At 44.6% G+C, this 22,932-nt stretch overlaps 1 protein-coding gene and 1 long non-coding RNA gene across 9 annotated transcripts in view; one reads left to right on the top strand and one right to left on the bottom strand.

Moving 5' to 3' along the window:
• KIF1B (kinesin family member 1B) overlaps window positions 1-22,932 on the bottom strand; it is a 139,787-nt gene that overhangs the window by 18,507 nt on the left and 98,348 nt on the right. For 4 of the 8 annotated variants that reach the window (XM_079986704.1, XM_079986705.1, XM_079986707.1 and 1 more), the window contains 13 exons: window positions 20,759-20,855; window positions 19,570-19,718; window positions 18,384-18,562; window positions 17,530-17,667; window positions 16,058-16,330; window positions 11,103-11,221; window positions 6,630-6,715; window positions 6,392-6,521; window positions 4,724-4,886; window positions 4,227-4,317; window positions 3,808-3,926; window positions 3,107-3,162; window positions 987-1,095 (listed from right to left, as the gene is read on the bottom strand). In XM_079986704.1, the coding sequence (XP_079842830.1) occupies window positions 987-1,095; window positions 3,107-3,162; window positions 3,808-3,926; window positions 4,227-4,317; window positions 4,724-4,886; window positions 6,392-6,521; window positions 6,630-6,715; window positions 11,103-11,221; window positions 16,058-16,330; window positions 17,530-17,667; window positions 18,384-18,562; window positions 19,570-19,718; window positions 20,759-20,855 (1,709 nt within the window). The remainder of the gene's footprint in view (window positions 1-986; window positions 1,096-3,106; window positions 3,163-3,807; window positions 3,927-4,226; window positions 4,318-4,723; window positions 4,887-6,391; window positions 6,522-6,629; window positions 6,716-11,102; window positions 11,222-16,057; window positions 16,331-17,529; window positions 17,668-18,383; window positions 18,563-19,569; window positions 19,719-20,758; window positions 20,856-22,932) is intronic. The other 4 variants (XM_079986706.1, XM_079986708.1, XM_079986710.1 and 1 more) reach the window with 2 other exon arrangements.
• On the top strand, window positions 3-16,050 carry LOC307222237. The gene is made up of 3 exons (XR_013841660.1): window positions 3-156; window positions 2,629-2,825; window positions 12,350-16,050. It is a non-coding gene; the product is annotated as an uncharacterized lncRNA (long non-coding RNA).

Raw genomic sequence — 22,932 nt, 5'->3', positions numbered from 1 at the left:
AGAGGAGAAAAAGGGGAGTGCAAACAGCCAGATGAGAGAAAGAAGAGACACCTGCATAATCAGAGAGATCATTTAACCAACCTTCCTTCCAAAGGATTCATGGGAAACAGCATCCTAACAAAAAAACCATACAATGGCCTACACCTAAAAAATAAGGTGAGGCAGCCTGTTCTCCTCTCACAATTACCAGAAAGGGGGGAGGGTCTGAAGAGCGTGATGAGAACCGGATATACAGGACTGCATTGCACCACAGTAAAGAAAGTCACAATTCAGCACCACAAAGAGCCAAATTCCACCACTTGTCTATAAATAATGTGAATTGTGCCATGTGCATGCCCTCTCCTCTTTTGCATAATTTGAAATGTTGCTAGCCATGGAGAGGGCACAAGCAGAAATGCAGGACTACAAGACCACACAACTTCAACCCCTGGAAAATGTGAAGGCAGAGTTTCCCAGGAAGCAGTCTCTTATGTTCCCACAGGATCATAGTAGAACAGCCCCCTGCAGATAGAAAGGGTTGTTCAAGCTATTCAAGCAATCCAATACCCATGTGGCTACCAGGCTAGCTTCAAGGATCTTGTCTTAATTTACAAGGCCCTTAACAACTTGAGTCCAGGATACTTTAAGGACTGCCTGATTCCTTTTATCCCTGCCCAATCACTGAGGGCTTAAGGAGTCACTGTTTGTGCCCACCCCACAAAGGCTTGGACACACAGCTCACATCCATCAGGAGCCATTAATTCAGAACAGTGGGCTGAAATCTGCAGAACTCCCTCCCAGCTGATATCAGAACTCCCTATTGAACTTCAGACATTTGGCTTAATTCAGCAGCTATTTTAAGTAAGCTTTCTGATTTTACGATAAACTTCAATTGATTTTCTCTCTACTGTAATCTTATAACATACTGCTTAAATACGATGATGTTAAGCAGGATATACACTGTTGGAATAAAACAAACACAGGAGAGATGATGAGGCGGAACTCACTCTCCAGTTGGCTCCAACTCGCTGATCTCAAACCAGACAAGGAGGTCGTATTTGGTCACACTCTGTCCCAAGTTGGGCTTACTCACTGTGTTGAGCTTGGTAGCTGGGACTGAAAGAGAAAAAGGCCAGCTTACAAAAACTGCACAAGGCAATAGGAAGGAGAATTCCTTGGGATTATTACCAATGGGTCACACAATGACTCAGTTCACATGTCACAGTAAACCGTGGTTTACTTTGATCACACCTAAGAGGGTCACACTGGAAGGAAATAAACCACCACACCAACTTAGTGTCACCAAAACTCAAACTGGGGAATGTGGCTTGCTTTGCTCCAAATAAACCACAATCAGTAAGCCTTAGCTACAGAATGTGATTTGTTCAGACCTAAACAAATAATACCCATGGTTCATTCATAACATCAAACTGGTGGGTGTGGTTTGTTTCCTTCCAGCGTGAGCTGGGAGGAGTGAAGTGGGAACTATTTCACTTGTGTACAGTAAAGCTATGGTTTATAGCTTACCAATACATGAAAATACAGCTACTGTCAAGGCTGTCAAGCCTTCAACTGATGCTCCAGGCTCCATAAAAGGATTGTGCCCCAATCTGAGGTGGGTTGCACCATGGTATTATTATACCACCAGTACTTTCCTCCTTGCCGTTGGAGTGAATGGACATGGCCATTAATTTCAATGCGTCTACTCTGAGTAAAGTTTAGTAGGATGCAGTCCTTAATCCCCATAGTTACAATAAATCTACAATGAAAAGGAAGAGAAACTAAGGATTCTAAAGAGGTCCTGTAGGATTCACAAGACTGTACCACAAGACTACCACCACAGAAATCCTGGAAAGGCATATATAACTGCCCAATGCTGGCCTTTCCCTGGACACACCACCGATGGATGCAGAAAGGCCAGGGAAAAGGTAAGGAGGGGCTGTTCCTAAATCTATCACAGACAGCATCCGGCTACTAACCATCTCGCTTGGGGAAGCGCTCGGTCTGACAGCTGGGGACAGGCAGAAAGAGGAAAGGTGGCAGCTGGTCGGCCCCATCCTGGAAAGCTGCCGCGGCAGAGGAGGCAAGCACGTTGGCGTGCTCGGAGAACGTGTTCAGCACATGCACGTTTACATAGCCAGACATGAGATACCTGATCAACTCAATTTTTCTCTCATGGTCTGGAAAAGGCAGTGGGAGGAGGAGGATGTGGTAAGTAAGGAATGAAGGACCAGCAGGCAATAGAGAGGCAAGGAGGGGAAAGGGACAGACCAAGGAGATTGGGAGCAGGAGAAGAAGAGGGGAGAAATGAACACAAGAAGTCAACATGCACAACCAAAACGAAAAACAAAGAAAGATATGGGATTGTTGCAGCAAGCTTGGGTCAGTGAGTTATTAGTGAGAATGGAGCTATGTGAATGAGGAGGAAGCTAGTCTTTAGATGAATCAACATCTACTAAATATTTTGAGAAATTGTTTCTACAATCCGCATTTGAACACCACTTAAGTTATTGTAACCAAATTTTGCACAGTGGTTCCCAAGCTGTAGAAAGTTTTCATATATGTTTAGATACAACCGGATGCCATTTTGAATCAATATGGGCAAACTAATTCTTTCAAAACTGAACTGATTTTTTTGGTTTCTCGTAGTTCCTGAGCATCACCGGAGAGAAGGCTGCTATAAATAAATAAAGCAGGCTGAATGACGTGTCTGGAACGGAAGAGTTGCATCCTCAATCAGCCCCTCAATCCTTAAAAATACCTCCCTGGTTTGGAATATGAACTGAAGGGGACTCTCCAGGATTACAAACAGACGCTCATCAAAAGCAAGCAAAGTCTGCATCCAGGTAATTACATAGGGAAGTTGTAGCAAATTTAGGTCTTCTTGTTCCCCGCCCCTTTGAGTCGAAATTGACCAACGTAAGTAGATGTCGGCAGGTAGGATAATAAATGATTTTGTGGGCAAGAAACTTCTATAACAAAAAACCAACAGTAAGCTGGGATTCCCTCAGAAAAATGGTTCCATATTCTAATTGATTCTTTTCTTATATTGCGGGCTGAAGAGAGGTAGGCAGTCTTGCATTTTACATACACTAACAGAGATGAGTCAGTGAAAAGTTGTTCTTACCTGGTTTTGAGAGAGGCATAGGGGGAGGGAAGTATCGGCGGGATGGCTGTCGGGGGCTGTGGAGAAAGGAAGCAGGTTAATCCTCTGGAGGTCCTTCCCAACCCTCATTGTAATATGGTGCTAGATTCAGGTAGGTAGCCTTGTTGGTCTGACGCAGTCAAAATAAATAAAATAATAATAATAAAATTGTCCAGTAGCACCTTAGAGACCAACTAAGTTTGTTCTGGGTACACTATAAGCTATTGTGTGCATGCACACTTCTTCAGATATTCTTCAGGTAATATGGTGGTTACAGACCAGTCTCATGCTAACCATACAGCTGGCTTTAGCGCTACAGTGTGGCAATAATCTCTCTCCTCCTCTCCCCCCTAAATTCTTCTCTCTGGAAGGGGGAGGAAAATCAGAATTGAAAATGCAGACACCAGAGTGCTGCACTGTGTTAATTCACAAGGCAGCACTATAGCAGTTGCACGTGAAACTTACTCCACTTCCCCTAGCCTTAAAAAGCTGTTTAAAGGCCAAGAAAAGGAAGAGAAAAAGAACTGCTACTAGTAGTGGCAAAGGAAGGGAGAGGGAGGCAGGTAGGCAGAGTGAGTGGGTGGGTGGCCAAATGCTTCCCTAAGGAATTATTTGCAAATCCAGGCTATCCTTTACATTTTTTCCCATTCTGACCTAATCAGAGGACATTCATACACAAATACCTGTTGAGATCCTGTCCTTGAAGATGGAGCGGATGTTGCTGATAATGTCCAAAGACTTCAAATACTATAGGCTTCGTCTTGATGTATTCTACAAAGGATTCTGTCACTTCCACAGAAATCTATCGAAAGAGACAATAAGCAAGGCATCAGTCTGGCTTTATATGTCTTCGGCCAATCAAAAGCCCCACTGCATCTGACAAGAGATGGATGGCTTAACTCCATTTGAAATGTATACAGGGTCTGATCCAGCTACAGCTTTGTCACACATCTGCACTAACTACCCCCTTACAGAAAACGTCAAAGCTGTGCTATTCTGACTCCCAAGAGATAGAACATGTGACGAGACCACAAACATGCCCCTCCCACAACAGTGACAGATCAGGAGGTCACCCATCAGAAGCAGACCCACTTCCACTTACATTCTGGACGTGATAAAAACCAAGAGGCGCCCCTCGGCCATTGTTTTTGAGAGGTTCAGTAGAGAATGCTTCATCATGTCGATGCAGAAAGCTAGGGCGACAAAAATGCAATCCAGTTTAGCAAAAGAATGCTTTGTCACCTATTCCAGAAGGTTGTCCTGAAGAGAACTGCTGCTCCATAGTTTAAAAAGGTTCCCCACCCCACTTCCGCAGGAAGTTTGACAGAGGGGTCAAAATGTTCATTAAAATATGCTGTTGTCCCAACCTCAGGAAAGTTTCCCCACCCTCCTTCCATGCTAGTTAGAGGGCTTGAAGAATTGGAAGCAAAGTCAAACAAGAGGCTCTGGCTAGTAAACCACACTCCTCTGTCTGTGGACCCCCGGAATGGGTTAGGTTCACCCTTGCATGGCAGTTCCCAAACAGCTCAGAATTTCCAAAACAATGACTAAGACTCTGACCCACAGATACTGCTGTTGCTCACTGCAGGTGAAACTTACTTGAATTGGCAGAAGATGTCTGCATATTCCGGGAGGATGCCGCTGGCTTGCAGCACTGTCACCCGGAAAGTAAAGACACTTCCCAGTTTTAGGTGGTCACCAACTTCTTCGGTAAAGCCTTCCATGGCCATCTTGCCATCCAGCAACGAGCCAGACTTCAGGTCTGAAAACGGGGGAGGATTGATTCATGAGGCAGTCAGGGTTTTCCTGCTCCTCAGTGTCATGGGGCGCTTTCCCCAAGCAGCTGCTCAAAACGGCATCTGAATTTCCCAAGATGCTTCAAGGACACAGGAGGCTGCTTCATGCCAAGTCAGACTATTTGGGTCCATCCCTGTACTGACAGCAGCTCTTCAGGCTCAATGTGGGATGGGAAGGAAGGAAGCTACATCCCTGACCCTGACCATTAGGTCCAGTCGTGACCGACTCTGGGGTTGCGGCGCTCATCTCGCTTTATTGGCCGAGGGAGCCGGTGTACAGCTTCCGGGTCATGTGGCCAGCATGACTAAGCCGCTTCTGGCGAACCAGAGCAGCACACGGAAACGCCGTTTACCTTCCCGTCGGAGCGGTACCTATTTATCTACTTGCACTTTGACATGCTTTCGAACTGCTAGATTGGCAGGAGCACGGACCGAGCAACAGGAGCTCACCCCGTTGCAGGGATTCGAACTGCTGACCTTCTGATTGGCAAGTCCTAGGCCCTGTGATTAAATCCACTGCGCCACCCGTGTCCCTCAGGAAGCTACACACCCACCTCTAAATCAGGGGTCAACAACATGGTGCCCTCCAGATGCTGTTGATGTCCCAACTCCCATCAGCCCTAGCCAGTGATCAGGGATGGCAAGAATTGTAGTGCAAAAACATCCGGAGGGCCACTCGTGCCCCTGCCCGGATCCGCCTGCCTTGCTTGCCCTCCCCTGGTCCCAGAGCCTTCATAATGGATCTGCTTCCAGAAGAACTATGAGGGGACCTTTTGGCCTTTGGGGTTGTCATATAAAAAGACTGCAGGACAGGGGGAGGTATGCTAGGTGCTAATGTTATCAGCTTCAGGGCTATTTTTAGATATGTCTTGATACTTTTACTTGAGGTTTAGGTTCACACAAATGGCAATGCTTATTTTTTAAATCAAGATTTAACAGTTCATTTAAGTTTTGTAATGGTAAAAAAAAAGTATGTGTTGTTATTGTACTGCAGTATTTAGGCCAGGGATGGTGAACCTGTGGCCCTCCTGGATGTTATGTGATACCAGCCTCCAGAAGCCAGCATGGCCAATGATCAGGGATGATGGAGGTTGGACTCCAGCAACAACTGAAGGGCTGCAGGTTCCTCATCTCTGGATTAAAGGCTCCTGGGAGACCATCTAGAAAGGAGGCTCCTTGCTGTGTCTCTTCATGAGTGGCTGCATTGGCTTTTATTAACACTGATTAAAACCAGACCCTCCAGATGTTCTTGGACTCCAACTCCCATAACCATAGCCACTATGTTCAAGGATGATAGGGGTTGGACTCCAGCAACATCTAGAGGACCACAGGCTCCCCATCCCTGATTTGAAGGGAGGGGAACCCCAGTCTGCATGGGTCTGTTGTTGTTTCGATCCTGCACTTAACCCTAAATTCAAGGTAAAGCCTCCGTTTACCCTGTCCCACCTGTCCTAGGAGCTGCTTCACTTACCCATGTCATTCATTCTGTTGATTTCCTCAGGAGGTGTGATGACCTCTGAACTTTGGCCCTGGCCTTCTACAATTCGCAGTTCCTCCAAGGACAACCCAGAACGGGTCATCGCAACCGACGTAAAGTTGCTCTGAGCAAACCAAAAGGGAGAGAGGAATAAGTTAGCTTTCTGTCCGCTTTCCACACCAGAAGGGACAGGAACACACAGATACAAGAGCTCGTTTAAGTTGCTGGTTACCTTGTTAAAATACTCGTTATCAAATGAGATTTTAGCGGTGCCCGACTGCCGAACACCAGATCCATAGTCAGGGGCTTCTTCGTCAGCTAAAAGAACAAAACATAGGGAGGAATTCAACATCATGTGATTATGATTGCTCCATCAATGTGAGCATTTTGGCCTTCCAGGCAGAACATCTCCCCTCTCCCCCACCCAACTGCTGTTTTAGAGGTTCTGCTAACCCCCCAGAGCTAATGGGAGGGTGCATGGGGAAACAAGAGGGAGGAAGCCCCACTGCACTGGTGGGACTGGTTGAGCTGGCTCCTGCTAGCACAACTATTTACTTGTATCCGGCCCTGGGAATGGATACAGCAATCAGATGAGCAATTAGATTTTCAAAGAAACTATAGTAGGCCCTTTAAAAATGTAGAATTCAGCTATTGGTTTACAATACTCAGCTATTCAGTTGATCTTGTTCATTTTATTTATTATTGCACTTATAGCACACCTTTCCTCTAAGGAGTTTGGTTCCTCCCACACTCCTCTCCTTTTCGTTCTCACAATAACTCTGTGAGGTAGGTTGTTGTTGTTTAGTCGTTTTGTCGTGTCCTACTCTTCATGACCCCATGGACCAGAGCACGCCAGGCACTCCTGTCTTCTACTGCCTCCTGCAGTTTGGTCAGACTCATGTTTGTAGCTTCGAGAACACTGTCCAACCATCTCGCCCTCTGCCGTCCCCTTCTCCTTGTGCCCTCCATCTTTCCCAACATCAGGGTCTTTTCCAGGGAGTCTTCTCTTCTCATGAGGTGGCCAAAGTATTGGAGCCTCAACTTCACAATCTGTCCTTCTAGTGAGCACTCAGGGCTGATTTCCTTAAGAATGGATACGTTTGATCTTCTTGCAGTCCATGGGACTCTCAAGAGTCTCCTCCAGCACCATAATTCAAAAGCATCAATTCTTCGGCGATCAGCCTTCTTGATGGTCCAGCTCTCACTTCCATACATCACTACTGGGAAAACCATGGCTTTAACTATACGGACCTTTGTTGGCAAGGTGATGTCTCTGCTTTTTAAGATGCTGTCTAGGTTTGCCATCGCCTTTCTGCCAAGGAGCAGGCGTCTTTTAATTTCATGACTGCTGTCTCCATCTGCAGTTATCAAGGAGCCCAAAAAAGTAAAATCTCTCACTGCCTCCATTTCTTCCCCTTCTATTTGCCAGGAGGTGATGGGACCAGTGGCCATGATCTTCGTTTTTTTGATGTTGAGCTTCAGACCATATTTTGCGCTCTCCTCTTTCACCCTCATTAAAAGGTTCTTTAATTCCTCCTCACTTTCTGCCATCAAGGTTGTGTCATCTGCATATCTGAGGTTGTTGATATTTCTTCCGGTGATCTTAATTCCAGCTTGGGATTCATCCAGCCCAGCCTTTCGCATGATGAATTCTGCATATAAGTTAAATAACCAGGGAGACAATATACAGCCTTGCCGTACTCCTTTCCCAATTTTGAACCAATCAGTTGTTCCATATCCAGTTCTAACTGTAGCTTCTTGTCCCACATAGAGATTTCTCAGGAGACAGATGAGGTGATCAGGCACTCCCATTTCTTGAAGAACTTGCCATAGTTTGCTGTGGTCGACACAGTCAAAGGCTTTTGCATAGTCAATGAAGCAGAAGTAGATGTCTTTCTGGAACTCTCTAGCTTTCTCCATAATCCAGCGCATGTTTGCAATTTGGTCTCTGGTTCCTCTGCCCCTTCGAAATCCAGCTTGCACTTCTGGGAGTTCTCGGTCCACATACTGCTTAAGCCTGCCTTGTAGAATTTTAAGCATAACCTTGCTAGCGTGTGAAATGAGTGAAATTGTGCAGTAGTTGGAGCATTCTTTGGCACTGCCCTTCTTAGGGATTGGGGTGTAGACTGATCTTCTCCAATCCTCTGGCCACTGCTGCGTTTTCCAAATTTGCTGGCATATTGAGTGTAGCACCTTGACAGCATCATCGTTTAAAATTTTAAATAGTTCAGCTGGAATATCATCACTTCCACTGGCCTTGTTATTAGCAGTGCTTTCTAAGGCCCATTTGACTTCACTCTCCAGGATGTCTGGCTCAAGGTCAGCAACCACACTGCCTGGGGTATACGAGACATTCATTTCTTTCTGGTATAACTCCTCTGTGTATTCTTGCCACCTCTTGATGTCTTCTGCTTCTGTTAAGTCCTTTCCACTTTTGTCTTTTATTATGGTAATCTTTGTACGAAATGTTCCTTTCATATCTCCATTTTTCTTGAACAGATCTCTGGTTTTTCCCATTCTATTGTTTTCCTCTATTTCTTTGCATTGCTCGTTTAAGAAGGCCTTCTTGTCTCTCCTTGCTATTTTTTGGAAATCTGCATTCAATTTCCTGTATCTTTCACTATCTCCCTTGCATTTTGCTTGCCTTCTCTCCCCCGCTATTTGTAAGGCCTCGTTGGACAGCCACTTTGCTTTCTTGCATTTCCTTTTCACTGGGATGGTTTTAGTTGCTGCCTCCTGTATAATGTTACAAGCCTCCATCCATAGTCCTTCAGGCACTCTGTCCACCAAATCTAAATCCTTAAACCTGTTCCTCACTTCCACTGTGTATTCATAAGGGATTTGACTTAGATTGTATCTTACCGGCCCAGTGGTTTTTCCTACTTTCTTCAGTTTAAGCTTGAATTTTGCTATAAGAAGCTGATGATCTGAGCCACAGTCAGCTCCAGGTCTTGTTTTTGCTGACTGTATAGAGCTTCTCCATCTTTGGCTGCAGAGAATATAATCAATCTGATTTCGATGCTGCCCATCTGGTGATGTCCATGTGTAGAGTCGTCTCTTGTGTTGTTGGAAAAGCGTGTTTGTGATGACCAGCTTGTTCTCTTGGCAGAACTCTATTAGCCTTTGCCCTGCTTCGTTTTGAACTTGCCAGTTGTTCCTTTTATCTCTTGACTCCCTACTTTAGCATTCCAATCCCCTATAATGAGAAGAACATCCTTCTTTGGTGTCATTTCTATAAGGTGTTGTAAGTCTTCATAGAATTGCTCAATTTCAGTTTCTTCAGCACCAGTGGTTGGTGCATAAACTTGGATTACTGTGATGTTAAAAGGTCTGCCTTGGATTCGTATCGAGATCATTCTATCATTTTTGAGATTGCATCCTAGTACAGCTTTCGCCACTCTTTTGTTGACTATGAGGGCCACTCCATTTCTTTTACGGGATTCTTGCCCACAGTAGTAGATATGATGGTCATCCGAACTGAATTCGCCCATTCCCGTCCATTTTAGTTCACTGATGCCCAGGATGTCAATATTTATTCTTGCCATCTCATTTTTGACCACCTCCAACTTACCCATGTTCATGGTTCTTACATTCCAGGTTCCTATGCAATATTTTTCTTTACAGCATTGGACTTTCCTTTCGCTTCCAGGCATATCCGCAACTGAGCGACCTTTTGGCTTTGGCCCAGCCGCTTCATCAGCTCTGGATCTACTTGTACTTGTCCTCCGCTCTTTCTCAGTAGCATGTTGGACGCCTTCCGACCTGAGGGGCTCATCTTCCAGCGTCATAACTTTTATATGCCTGTTGCCTTTGTCCATGGAGTTTTCTTGGCATGGATACTGGAGTGGCTTGCCGGTTCCTGCTCCAGGTGGATCACGTTTGGTCAAAACTCTCCACTATGACCTGTCCATCTTGGGTGGCCCTGCATGGCATAGCTCATAGCTTCTCTGAGTTATTCAAGCCCCATCGCCATGGCAAGGCAGTGATCCATGAAGGGGTGTGAGGTAGGTTAGGCTGAGAGAAATTGACTGGCTCAGTGAGTTTCATGGCTGAGCAAGGGATCTGAACCCAGGTCTCCCAGGCCTCAATCCGACACTCTAACCACTAGACCGCACTGTATAAATAATTTCACAACCCTGGAAAATATCTTATGTTATTCCTATGTTACTCCTTACTGAAGGACAGAGATTTAAACTGAGCTACCAAAGAAAATCAGCCACCATTTTCTTAAGTTTGGCGCAAAGGGGGGAAGGCAGCTACTGTGTTCAGCTTTGGATGAATTGTTGTAAACCAGGAGACCACAAGTAGGGTGAACTGGAGAGGCTCTGTCACTGGCATGAGATGGCAAAAGGCAGGGACAGGGAACCTCAGGCCTCTTTATCTAGCCTTTGGGGCTTTAACCAGGCCACACACAACACACACCCTGCTTTGCACCCTTATTGGTCCACTTATGCCTGGCTAGAATCTGTCCTTGAACCCTGATCTTGCCTCTTGGTTGCCTGGAGGACAGGCAGAGAGGGGATGTGTAGAAACAAGATGATTGTATAAAGGTAAATGAGCATCCGCTGCCCCACCTGTTTCTGATTCTGGGAGGCCCCCAGAATCATAGAGTTGGAAGATTGGCAAGAAGGGAATGTGGCCCTTGTGCTGAAAGAAGCTCCCATGAGGAATCATGGAAGGGCAGAGCGTAAGCACAGCACCTTACCAGCTATAGCTTGGACTGCCACACGCAGGAATCCACGCACTTCCCCTTTCTCACTGACCACGGCCACTCTGTGGATGAGTGGGACTGGGTAGAGAAGATTGCTCAAGTAGACAAAGGCCCTGGGGGGGTTAAAGGAGGGATATTATACAGAAGTACAAACATTAGAACACCCCTTACAAACTGAAGCTTGCACTTGTCAGCCTGAACAGGCACCGTATTAGGTTTTGGAATCTGCAAACCAGTTTCAACACATTTGCATCAATGCATAAAAACTCAACCAGCCACTCAATGGTAGTGAGTTAGACATGAAGATGTTGGTTTATCAAAGAAGATGTTTGAAATGGAAGAGAGCTATAAACGTGGGGTGGTTTTTCTTAGCCAAATACCAACATTACTAAGGATGAAAGCTTGATGAAAACATTTCAAGTACACCATGAAAGTAAATTACAGGGGTTTTGGGGTTTTTTTGTTTTTTTAAGTGTTCACCTTTATTCACAATGCCAATTCTAAACAGGCAGAAGCACTTTTAAAAGGGGAAATATGATGGGGCTTAATACTGATCTCATCCTTCCATGTGTATTTCAGTGATGTTGCCCAACATCCAAGAATGGCTGTGTTCAGACAACAAGCTAAACCATAGTTAAGTGTGATGAGAAGAAGCTGTAGTGAGTATCAGACTCACTACACTCCCTCCTACCCTTCCTGCTTACGTTAACTTCAAATAGCTCCTTCTCAGGGCTGTAGCTCAGTGGAACAGCATCTGCCTTGTATGCAGAAAGATCTCCAGGGAGGACAATACTAAGCTAGATGGGGCCAAGTCTGGCTCAGTATAAAGCAGCTACCTATGTTCCTATCTACTTGGACTGTAGCAAACTCTGAGGGGGAAGCTTTATATGCCATAACTGGCTAAACATACTCAAGTGTGAACAGGAATAAAGGGCAGGAAAACATATACTGTAGGCTAGTGGCTTGCATGGTATTAGTCTATTCTGCCATCCCCATGCCCTTTGCCCCACCAGGCAGACATTTCCTGAAATGAAAAGAATGTGAGCAATGTAAAATGCATGATTTTATATAAACATATACATAAATTCTACAACAAAAATGACAACAAAATGGCAGTACAAAATAAAAATAAAATAATAGATTAATAAAGAGCTAGGAGCAAAATGAAAACATGGAGAACAGAAATAGCCGCAACTCAGCACTGGAATAAATCAGTTAAGGATCTACTTCATTTTTTTCAGTCTGCTCCGAAGAGATGGAGACTCCTGAATATGCCAAAAGGGAATGTTGTGTCATTTGTGAGCTTGTAAAAAATGCAACATTTCTATTAAATCAAGTCTGGCTTCATTTTCACTCCCAGTGGAATCAAGAGAGGTTGTACCAGGTAAGAGATTCAACGAGTTACTATGTCATTATTGAACACTAGGAGTGAATAAATATAAGCTTTTAAAACACTTGCCTCTCATGTGGTAGAACAAGCTGCAAATTAAGTCTTCCCCCATCTCTTCACCATTTACACTTGTACACCCTTGCAACTGAGGGATCATCCAGATCATATATCTTTCAATGAGAATTATATCCCCTGCCCTGCTTGAGCAATGGCAATGCTTCTGAGGGTTGTAGCCTATGCTCGTCCTACTCAGAGCAGACTCACTGAAATGAATGGCCATAACTAGCTTAGGCCCATTCATTTCAATGGCTCTTACGCGAGTAGGACTTTGTTGGATACAACACTGAGGTTCTCCCACACTTGTCAACTCTAACACCGACTGCCCCATGGAATTCTCACGGATCCTTAAAATCCCTCTGCCTGGGAGGTTCTCTGCATCGGTGGTGGGGGTCAAGGATGCAGAAGCCCTCCCTGCAAAGAAAGGTGGATATATGCAACAATGAAGCTTCATTTTCCAAAGCACATTTAAACCTCTCTCATGGCAGCACACAGTTCATCTAAGGCCTTTTAAAAGGTTGTTAATTAAAAGGTAAGTGGGACCTGCAACAAAATATTGCAGTGAGGGATGATCCTGTTAGGGGCTCCTGACAATTAGCGCCTCCTCCCATTGTCCCAATCTTCACTGGGCTGTTGGTTGGGGAGCAGGGGTTGCAGAGGAGAAGCTCATCCTCTTCTATTCTCCCCGCCCATAAAATATTTTTGTACTTCTGAAAAACGTGGAGCTCTCCTGAGCACAATGACACCTCGTTTTGAAGGGGCTGCATTTTGGCTCCGGTTCCATCCTCACTCAGCAGCTGAATTTTCTATTAGGAGAACTGATGGTGCTTAGAGCCATGGGGCTATGCACTCAGAGGAGGAGATCTACTTTTTGTGCCTCCACCCTATTCAAGTGTTTCCCAGCAGCTATATGCATTTTCATACACACTTCTTGGCTAGAGAACTGCACCGCAAGATTCAGAGAAGTCCAAATTACAAAGGATGGAAATTTCAGCTCAAGTATTGTTTTGGAAAGCAAAAATTAAGTTCGCCTTTAAATGTGAACTGAAATTCTCCCCAAATACCTGTGCTTGCCTGCTAGATGTTGTTGTATTCCAACTCCCAGCAACCTCAGCAAGCCCAGCCAAAGGCCAAGGATTATGAGTTGTAGTCCAACAACACCTGGGTCACAGGATTGTCATTGCTTCTTTAAGGTAACAGCCATGACTATGATCTTTGCAGCAGGAAATTCCATGAAATTACTTCTGCACTGAGTGGAAGAACCTCCTTCCATCTGCCAACTTCCTTCAAGACAATTTTAAATCTAATTTTATTTAAGGCAACACAGCAGCAGACTGAAAAAGGGGTGCGGGGAGCTATATTAGCAGAAAGGTTGGTGAGGTAGAGTGGCATATTCACACACACACAAAAACCAAATGAGAAATAAAATTTAATATGAAGATTTGCATCAAAACATAAAGACAACAGAACTCAAAAGAATGATAATGGTGGGTTGCTGTTGTTTTCTTTAGATAAACACAACATCATTTCAAGGATTCTGAGAAAATGCTCCACAGCCGCCACCCTTTTCCACCTCCCCTTCCAGCTTTTAAACCCAATGAGAACATCAGGCCTCCACGACAACCCAGCATGCCAAAAGATATGGCCACAGGGACTAGCTCTTTCATTTTGAGCCACAAGATGGCAGCCAAGGCACACACATGCGAAAATGACTGATTTCAGCTGTAAGGAGCCATGGGTAATGGTGTGTGATCTGAAGGCTCCTTATTCCCTGAGGCCAAAACAAAACTAGAAAATAAGGCATCAGGGAATGGGACAGATAGGAGCGAGAACTGTATTCATTCAAATCCTTTTTCTTCCCCACCTACCACAGGGCAACTTTGACAGGTGGGTGGGGCCTCCCAGCTGTTAATTATCTGATGTCATTACAACACCAGGCAACCATTTCAAAGAAGACCCTATGAAGATACAATGCCAATTAGTTGATCAGCAGTTGTAGCGAGCTCCAGGGTGGTTCTTTGGAGCTGAGTCTTTTTCTGCAGAATGCTGGGCATTGTTTAGGAAGAGTGGTCTCATGGGCAATATTTGGACCTATGCCAAATCCAATTTGGCTCACAGGCCAGAGGTTCCTCACCCCAGGGTAGGCCCTCACCATTTCAAAAGAGGGTTCTTGATACTGTGGTCTCTATGAAATAACAGCAGTGTGTCTCAGATAGACACAGGGAACCCAATCTGAAATCCTAAATCCATGCAGCTTCACTGGATTCAGTGGGACTTACTGTTGAGTAGAGATGGGGGGGAAATGCATTGCCAGGGTCCATTCCCCCAGCTTGATTATGTAGCTCAATAAGGGTGGTCTTGGGCATCACTATCACTGACCAATCAACCTCACAGTGGTAAAAGATATAGGAACTCAGTTCAGATATGACACCAAGGAATGGTTAAAGGAAACTTAGCTATGGGTCGGTGTGATGCCTGAATTGACAAACCATGGTTCATTATCAGATGACAATACCAGAAACTATGGCTTGAAGTGAGTTTGCAAACCACTGTTATGCATTTCCTCTGATGCAACTTCTGAACTGACAGTCATTACAATATTGTGCTGCTATGCCTAGCTGTAGGACTTCTGAGCTGAGGAGAAATTGAAAGCCGTTCCAAACCATGGTTCACCTGCATATTTCAAACCTCAAACTATGGTTAGCACAAATGTTTTGGTGGGGTGTCTGGGTGGCATTAGTGAAAATATTTTTCTGCACCAAAGAGACATAATTTATCTTCTGCAAGTAGAGAGAAGGAACTACAAAGATCACTGTAGCTTTAACCGCTGAATACAAAAGCCCCTCTTTTGTCCTCCTCTAATTTCTGAAGACCTCACCAAGTATTGCCCATACCTTGACACTCACTAGCCTTATTTGCATGTCACAGTAAGCCATAGAGCATGGCATGCCACTCAACCACCTCCCTTTTTTCTCTGCTCTCCTTGGAGCTGGAAGTAGCAAATCAGGTGCACTGGGCTTAAGGTGACATATGAAACAACCAATAAAATCTTGGGCTAACCATCATTGCTTGTTTGGAAATAAACTAACCATGAGCATTGGGCTCACACTTCACAGCAAGTCAAGGCTTAGGGTTTGTTGCTCCTGGCCCCACAGAGGGCAGAGCAAAATGGGAGCAATTCAGCATCATACATTTAGTATGTTGCTCATTCATTACAAGTCCTGGTTTTATCACTTACTGAGACATGTGGCCACAGTAGCCATGGACTAGAAACTTGGTACATAGGACTAATGTTGGATACAACCCATTGAAGCTGAGAATCCCAAAGCAGAATTCATAATAAATAACATGCCAAAACTAAATTATACAACTAGCGGAGGCCTGGATGCACGGAGCTCAGAACACACCCAGCACCCATGGCTTGGCTTGAATAGCTCTGGCACCAGCAGTCCAGGGCAAGAGCTAGTCCCCCTTGGCCATTCTTACAGTTAACCTCACCAACCTTCCCACTAAAATGAACCAGGGGGAGCGGTCGTAAAACGGGTCATGCCCATCATTGAAGAGGTCCGATCCCTCCTCAGTCCCTGCGTCAGAGCCCGTATCGTCCACAAAGGCCTCGTCGTCAAAGTCCTCCATCTCGTCCTGCTGCTCGTCGGCCAGCTCGGTGATGTCGGAGTCGGCCGTGGAGAAAGTGGGGGAGGGCGTGCGGTCAGCCAGGCGCTCGTTCACACAGCCGTGGAAAATGGGGGAGCTAGATATATTGGTGGACGGAACACTTTTGATTAACGCAGGCAAGTGGGGTGGGGGAGAGAAAGACAAGGACGACTTCATTCAACAAAGGAGTTTGATGTGGAGTCCAGCTCACAGCCCACTAGAATAAACTGACAAGCAAAAGCTTTTGGCTGCCTGGAGGAATGGGGGCAGGACAGGTAAGAGGAATGTGGGGGAAAGGGGCAGTGGAGAAAACCAAGCAGCGCAGGGTGGGAAGAAAGAATTCAGAGGAAAGCAAAGGAAACATACTACACAATATATCAGACGCTCGTATGCCAAAACACCCTATTATTTTGAGATCATTGGAATAAGCTTGTGGTAAGATGTCACTATTTCCAGTGCTGCAACTTTCTGTCTTAAAGCAGAGTATTTTATACATCACACAGAGTTCTGGACTGTGAAAGGGAGCTGGGGTCATTTTCAGATGCTCTGAGAGTCTTTTAATCTATTGTTCCTTGAACTATGGGGACTTTACTGAAGAAAGTCTAGGGTTTTGAAGAGCAAAAAAGAGGACACATTTACCGACTTCTACTTTTAACTATGGATCGCTATGACGACTCTCATTTTACATACCCATAAAAAAGAGGACGTGTCCTGGAAAACAAGGACATATGGCAACCCTTAAAAGTCAGAATGAATGATTTCTTTTTTCTTCAAGAGTTAGATATTTCCTTATGATAAACATTGAGATAGGAGTTGAGAGATGATCCCTGGAGAATGGTGTGAGGCAGTGGAGACTGGCTTGCTGAGAGCGCTCCAGCCAAAAACTAGGATTCATTGAACTGCTACTTAGGAAAACAACCGTATTAATTCTTTTCTCAAGACAACGAACCCAAATTTATTACAGTTCTCCTCTGCCCTGCATCTTGTGCAGGGAATGAAATATAACATGTGAAGTTATCACACACAGAGAGGATCAACTTGCAAACAGACCTGCAAAATCCTTAGCCCACTTTCAAGTTCTGGGCTGCGTCTGCAGGTCAACTCCATATATAAGACCAATAGAACAACTCTGCAAAAAGCATCACTATCTCCTCTTCATCATCTGAACCTCTTCCAACATGACATTTTCTGTTATACAGGATGATAACGCAAGCCAAGTCTGGAGATCCGTAAGACAATGCTTTCAACATTCTACCTACAAACCTCCATTCACCATCCAAGCTGAAGTCAACCAGCCAATAGAAATTTGTAACCACCTACCTCCCAACAAGTTTGAACCAATGGAATCGATCATAGAAAGGGTCGCTCCCAGTCATGGTGCTCTCACTATCCTCCTGTGTGTTGGAGGCCATTTCTCCTGCTCGGTCGTACATCTCTCGCATCAGCTCCAGTCTCTGCCTGGAGAGCAGAGGGGGCAAGAAGATAAATGCAGAACCAGAAAGTCCATATTGCATTTAAAAGGTATGAAACTGCCTCATGTGGAATCATGCCATTGGTCCACACACTACAGTTAGTGCTTGGAGTGAACCAGTTCAGTATAACCAAGTTTACTGAATTAGTTCCAAAAGTTCTGGCATCCACCTGAAAGTAGTTCCCAAAATTGCCAGGTGAACTGAAAGTGAATTATGTTGGTTTTGGAAGCTGAACTTTGACCAATTTCTAGTTCATCTTCAAGCTCATTCTCTTGTGTGTCCTCTTTATTCTTTAGACTCCATGAGCCTTTAAGTTTAAAGATCATAATTGTTGGGGGAAATAAATTAAACAATGCACATTCCACGAATGTCAGCTTGAATATAGTTCCTTTTGGACATGTTAAACTAGCTCTTTTTTAAAAACTAACCTTCCAAGCCCTGATTATAGTACTGTCTATTCCAAATGGCAAAGGCACTCAGAGGTGAGAACAAAATGGCTCTTCCCCCATTTTTTTTTTTACTCCTTTTTTTTTTACTCCTGCTGTTCTTTTATAATCCTGTTATACTTTTAATTTAGGTCATCCTGAGTGTTGTATGCTACTGCCTGGTGGATCACCAGAATGGAAAAGGCAGAGCTGAAATATTTGTAAATTAAATAAAATGCTTCCCAGAAGGGTGACTTTGATGGCAGCCCTAACGTACTTGAGTTTTTCCAGGGACCAATAATGAGTTGCACCGTTCTTCAGATCCTGGACTTCCACAGCCACCACTGTCCGAGGAAAAGGGCGGTTGTCCCGGGTCTTCTCCGACTCAGGCGGCAGCAATTCAGGTGGCAATGGGGAGTAGAGCGTGTCGGTCAGAAGGACAAACTGGAACTGCACCTGGAATGGAAGTAATGCACAGGAAAAGAGGAAGCTGCCTTATGCTAAGACAGTGCTGCTTACACTGACTGGCAGCAGCTCTCCAGAACATCAAGAAAGAGTCCTTTCCCAGTTTCCACCTGGAGAAAGTGGGGATTGAACATGGGACTCCCTGCATGCAAAACAGACGACCTCCCAATGAGCTACACTCCTTCCCTTAAGGTATAGGTAGCTGCCTTATATTGAGCCAGACCCATTGGTCCATCTAGCTCAGTATTGTTGACACTGGCTGCAGCTTTCCAGATTTTCCGAATGGGGTCTTTCCTAGACAAACCAGGGGATGCTGAGGATTTAACCTCAGAGCTTCTGTATGAAAATCAGGTGTTCAGACTGAACTTCAGATAAGACTGGATCTAGAAGTGCTTTCTTATATAGCCTATAGCAGAGATCTGGTTTCCTTAAGCAGAAAGACAGTTCCCACAGCTGAGACAAAGCTTCCCTTCATCTCCCCATGGAGAACAAAAATATGCTGAAGGGAGCAAGGGCCATTAGGGGTCTCTTCCTGTGCTCCCTGCCTTACCACCAACTTGAGGACAGGAAAAGGCAGGGAGCATTCAGGTTCACAGAAGGTCTGCTTCACAACTGACCTCTCCAAACTGTAGCCATGGTCACACTGACACCATACATTTAAAGCACATGGCTTTCCCCAAAGAGTCCTGGGAACTGTTGTTTACAAAACTCCCAACACCCTTAACAAACCACAGTTCCCAGGATTGTTTAGGGGAAAGCCATGTGCTTTAAATGTATGGCGTCAATGTGACCACAGGCTAAATCTGAACCATGCTGAAGCACCACAGCAGAACTGGGAATTGCAAGATCATTTGAGATTCTCAAATATATCCTCTGACAAACTTTCAAAGTTAACCAACTCCCCTCCAATTCAGAAACCACCCACATTTGTTCTGCAAGATGACTTGACACAGGTGTGCACAGCATGCAGTCATATTCAGTCGTGAATTCCCCCCTACCTTCTTTTTCAGCTCAACGCTGATTGCATTGCCTTCTTTCAAATAGACTGCATTCCCCCACAGCTGATCTCTTAAGGAAGTAAACTGATGGAACTTCCACTTCCGGAAAGCCCATTGGGCTAATTCGTACTCGTGCTGAGTCCAGGGTACTGCAGGAAGGAGAGAAGGTCATTGGGTTCATTTGAACTGAAGACAGGGGCCGATTTCCCATGAGCCCCACCCCTCCCAGATAATCTGAGGTCTTGAGTGGGGACCCTTTCTCAGTTTGAGGGCCATATTCTCTTATAAGCAATAAGACATCATGTCAGGAAATAGCATTTAATTCATGAGCCCCAGATAAAGAAATACAGAGGGCTACACTTGGCCCCTGAATCTGAGGTTCCCCACCCTGATCTAACTATGTCCAGAATCTATAGAGGTCCTAAAAAGAATCAGAGGGAGAGAAACTGTTAAGAATTTCACAGAGTGCAAACTATCAAAAGAGTATACCAGCCAAACCCTCAAAAGAGTATACCAGCTAAGAAACTCAGATATGGTTCTCTGAAGCCCTTATCTGCAATGTGAAGGTAAAAACCATGGCCTAACCTTACAGTCATTGTGAGGGTTATGCAACATATTGTGCAGAACACTGAAACACCCTGACTGTTTTATGTATTTGTTGTCTACCCTAAAGGGTGCTGATCCTGAAGGGTAAGAGACATATTTCCAAAACCATCCAAGTGATAAATACAGAGAAGTTGCTGGGAGAGATTGTTCTGTGTTAAACTGAAACACTGGGTTGCATCAAGAGGGAAGGAAAGTCACTTTTTGTTTTGTTAAGGTAGCCTTCGTCAACCTGGCGCCCTTCAGATGTTTCAGACTACAACTCCCACCAGCCCCACCCTGCATGGCTGAGTGTAACAGATGATGGGAATTGTAATCTTTGATAGTAATTTTGTTTATTTCAGGGGTGGTGAATGTGTGGCCCTCCAAATGTAGTTGGAGTCCTAACTCCCATAAGCTCAAGCCAGCATGACCAACAGTAATGGATGATGGGAACTGTAGTCTTTGATATTCATTTTGTTGACTGTCAGGTTGGTGAAAGCAGATTTAAGAGCTGTGATCATTTCCACAGACACCTTGAACATTTGTGGAGCAGTCTCTCACTCTCTCTGCAACCCAAACTGTCTGAATTCCACCCAGAACTCACCCTCCTCCTCTTCTTCCTCCTCCTCCTCTGTGGTCTCGGCAGCCAATGACCTGGTCTCCACCTGCTTCTGTAAGGCCTGGAGCTTACTCTCATAATCCTGAAGGGGAAAGAGAAGAGAGCGTGTAGGAGAAGAAGAGACAGACAAAAGTAGAGAGGAGGTGGAAGAACACACACATAACTCCAGAGATAAGAAGGTGACAAAAGATGCAGGCAGAGAAGAGTTCTGGGATAAACGTCTCATCTATCCATTTGCTGGGGGGAAACCAAACAATTTCCATGGGAGTTCAACAGCTGGGAAATTTGGTGGAGCAGGACAAAATAATATTTGATTTTAATCTGTGTGATCTGCTGGAGAAGCCCACGCCTAAACAACAGAAAGTCAAGTTCTGCTCCGTAAGTGGGTCTAAGAATCACTGAGTTGAAAGGCCTTTCAAGGGGGGCAGCTGCGAGTGGTGAAAACAGGGCTGGACTGCAGGAAAAAAACCACATTATATTTATCTGGAGTCTGCCTCCCCTTTCTCCCTGATGCTTGGCTGAGTATTGGGCCACGTAAGATTAGGCAGTGGGTCAGAAGCAGCTCAGGGGGTACAGATTTCAATCTTCTGAACAAGAAACAGAAAAAAATGCACATTGATTGGCGACTATGCATACTGACTGCAGAATGTGCACATTAATTTGATATATGTATGTTCCCTAATGCCTGTTGGGCACTGTGCATAATGTCTGAAGAAAGTGCAAAATTCAGCCGAGATATGCACATTTTCCAAGGCTGTTGGAGATGATATACACTGACTGGGAAATGTGTACAACTTTCTCTTCATATGGAAGGATTCTGTGCACATTCTCCACAAGGCTTGGTGAATGTGCACCATTAACTGCAACTTACATTTCCTTTAGCATGCAGATTTCATAAAAGGATTAAAAATCCTCTCGTCTCTCGTTTCAGCTAAATATGCCCAGTTCCTTTCCTCATAGTAGATTGTGTTGTATCCAACTAAGTTATACTCAGAGCTGACTTACTGAAATTAATGTACCTTAAGTGAATTGTGTCCATTGACTTTAATAGGCCTACTTAGGGGTAGGACTAGCATTGGAGACAACCCTTAGTCTCCAGATCCCTCACCAACTTGGTAATGTTTTGAAATTGGTCTGCTATTATTTTCTATGTTGTTTTTAGCTTTTTATTGCATTTTGTACATAACCTTCAGACATGTGTGTAGAAGGCGACTGATAAGGAAATACAAAAGAAATGGAAAGTGAATTTTGCCTTTGTACAGTAGGCTAGTTTCTAAACACACAGACACAGACACACACACACACATATCTCCATCTTCCAACCAAACAAGCAAGAGGCATGATCAGAGTTCAAGGACACATTCCAGCCAGGCAAAAACACACAAGGAGGGTGCAAAGTAGGGCTGGTAAAGGATGTGGCTCACAACGGTTGTGGCCTGGGGAAAGCCCCTAGGGTCAGACAGAGACGACTGGGAGGCCTGTGATGTCCCATATCTGCAGTTCAAGGAACTAACTGAAATTAGTATGGATAGGCAAACTATTAAAAAACTTTTTTTGTAGACAACTCACTTCAGGGAGATTATTTTTGCTACTTTAATATTGTGAGGAAAGCATTGAGAGAGGATGCAGGGAGAGATGGGGCTCTGGAGAACAGCATAAAATGAAGCTGGGTTTGCTTAGCTTGGATAAGAAGAAACAAAGTATCATTCAAAACATGTGAAGGGTAGGTTTAAGGAGGAAACAAATGTATGAATATTATCTACCTAACCCCATTCTGTCTTTTTGGCTTCTAAGTAATCAAATCAGGGTCTTTCCCCAAGCCTCTTGGAGCTGGGACTTTCCGTACAACAAAGCAGATACTCTAAAACAGGAATCAAATGTTCAACCCCATGGAGAAGAAATGATGGGTGCAACCAACAACAAGAAAAGGCTTAAGCTAAATGTTGGGAATGTATTATTTAGTAAATATGTATTCCAAAATACATTCCCCTAAGGTGTGGTGAGCCATCTCTAAGGCTAGAACAGCAAGGTAGTTGAGATATCGGGCTTGATTTTTGGAGGCAGCTTCAAAAATGGAAACAAAAGATGGGCTAGACAGAGGGCTCGAGTTCTCTTCCAGGTGTGCATTACTAGAGAGAATGCATTACTAGAGAGAATGC

This window comes from Podarcis cretensis (assembly GCF_951804945.1).
Source record: "Podarcis cretensis genome assembly, chromosome: 8".
NCBI lineage: Eukaryota > Metazoa > Chordata > Lepidosauria > Squamata > Lacertidae > Podarcis > Podarcis cretensis.
Note: the sequence above shows the minus strand (reverse complement) of the source record. Positions and strands in the feature narration are given on the sequence as shown.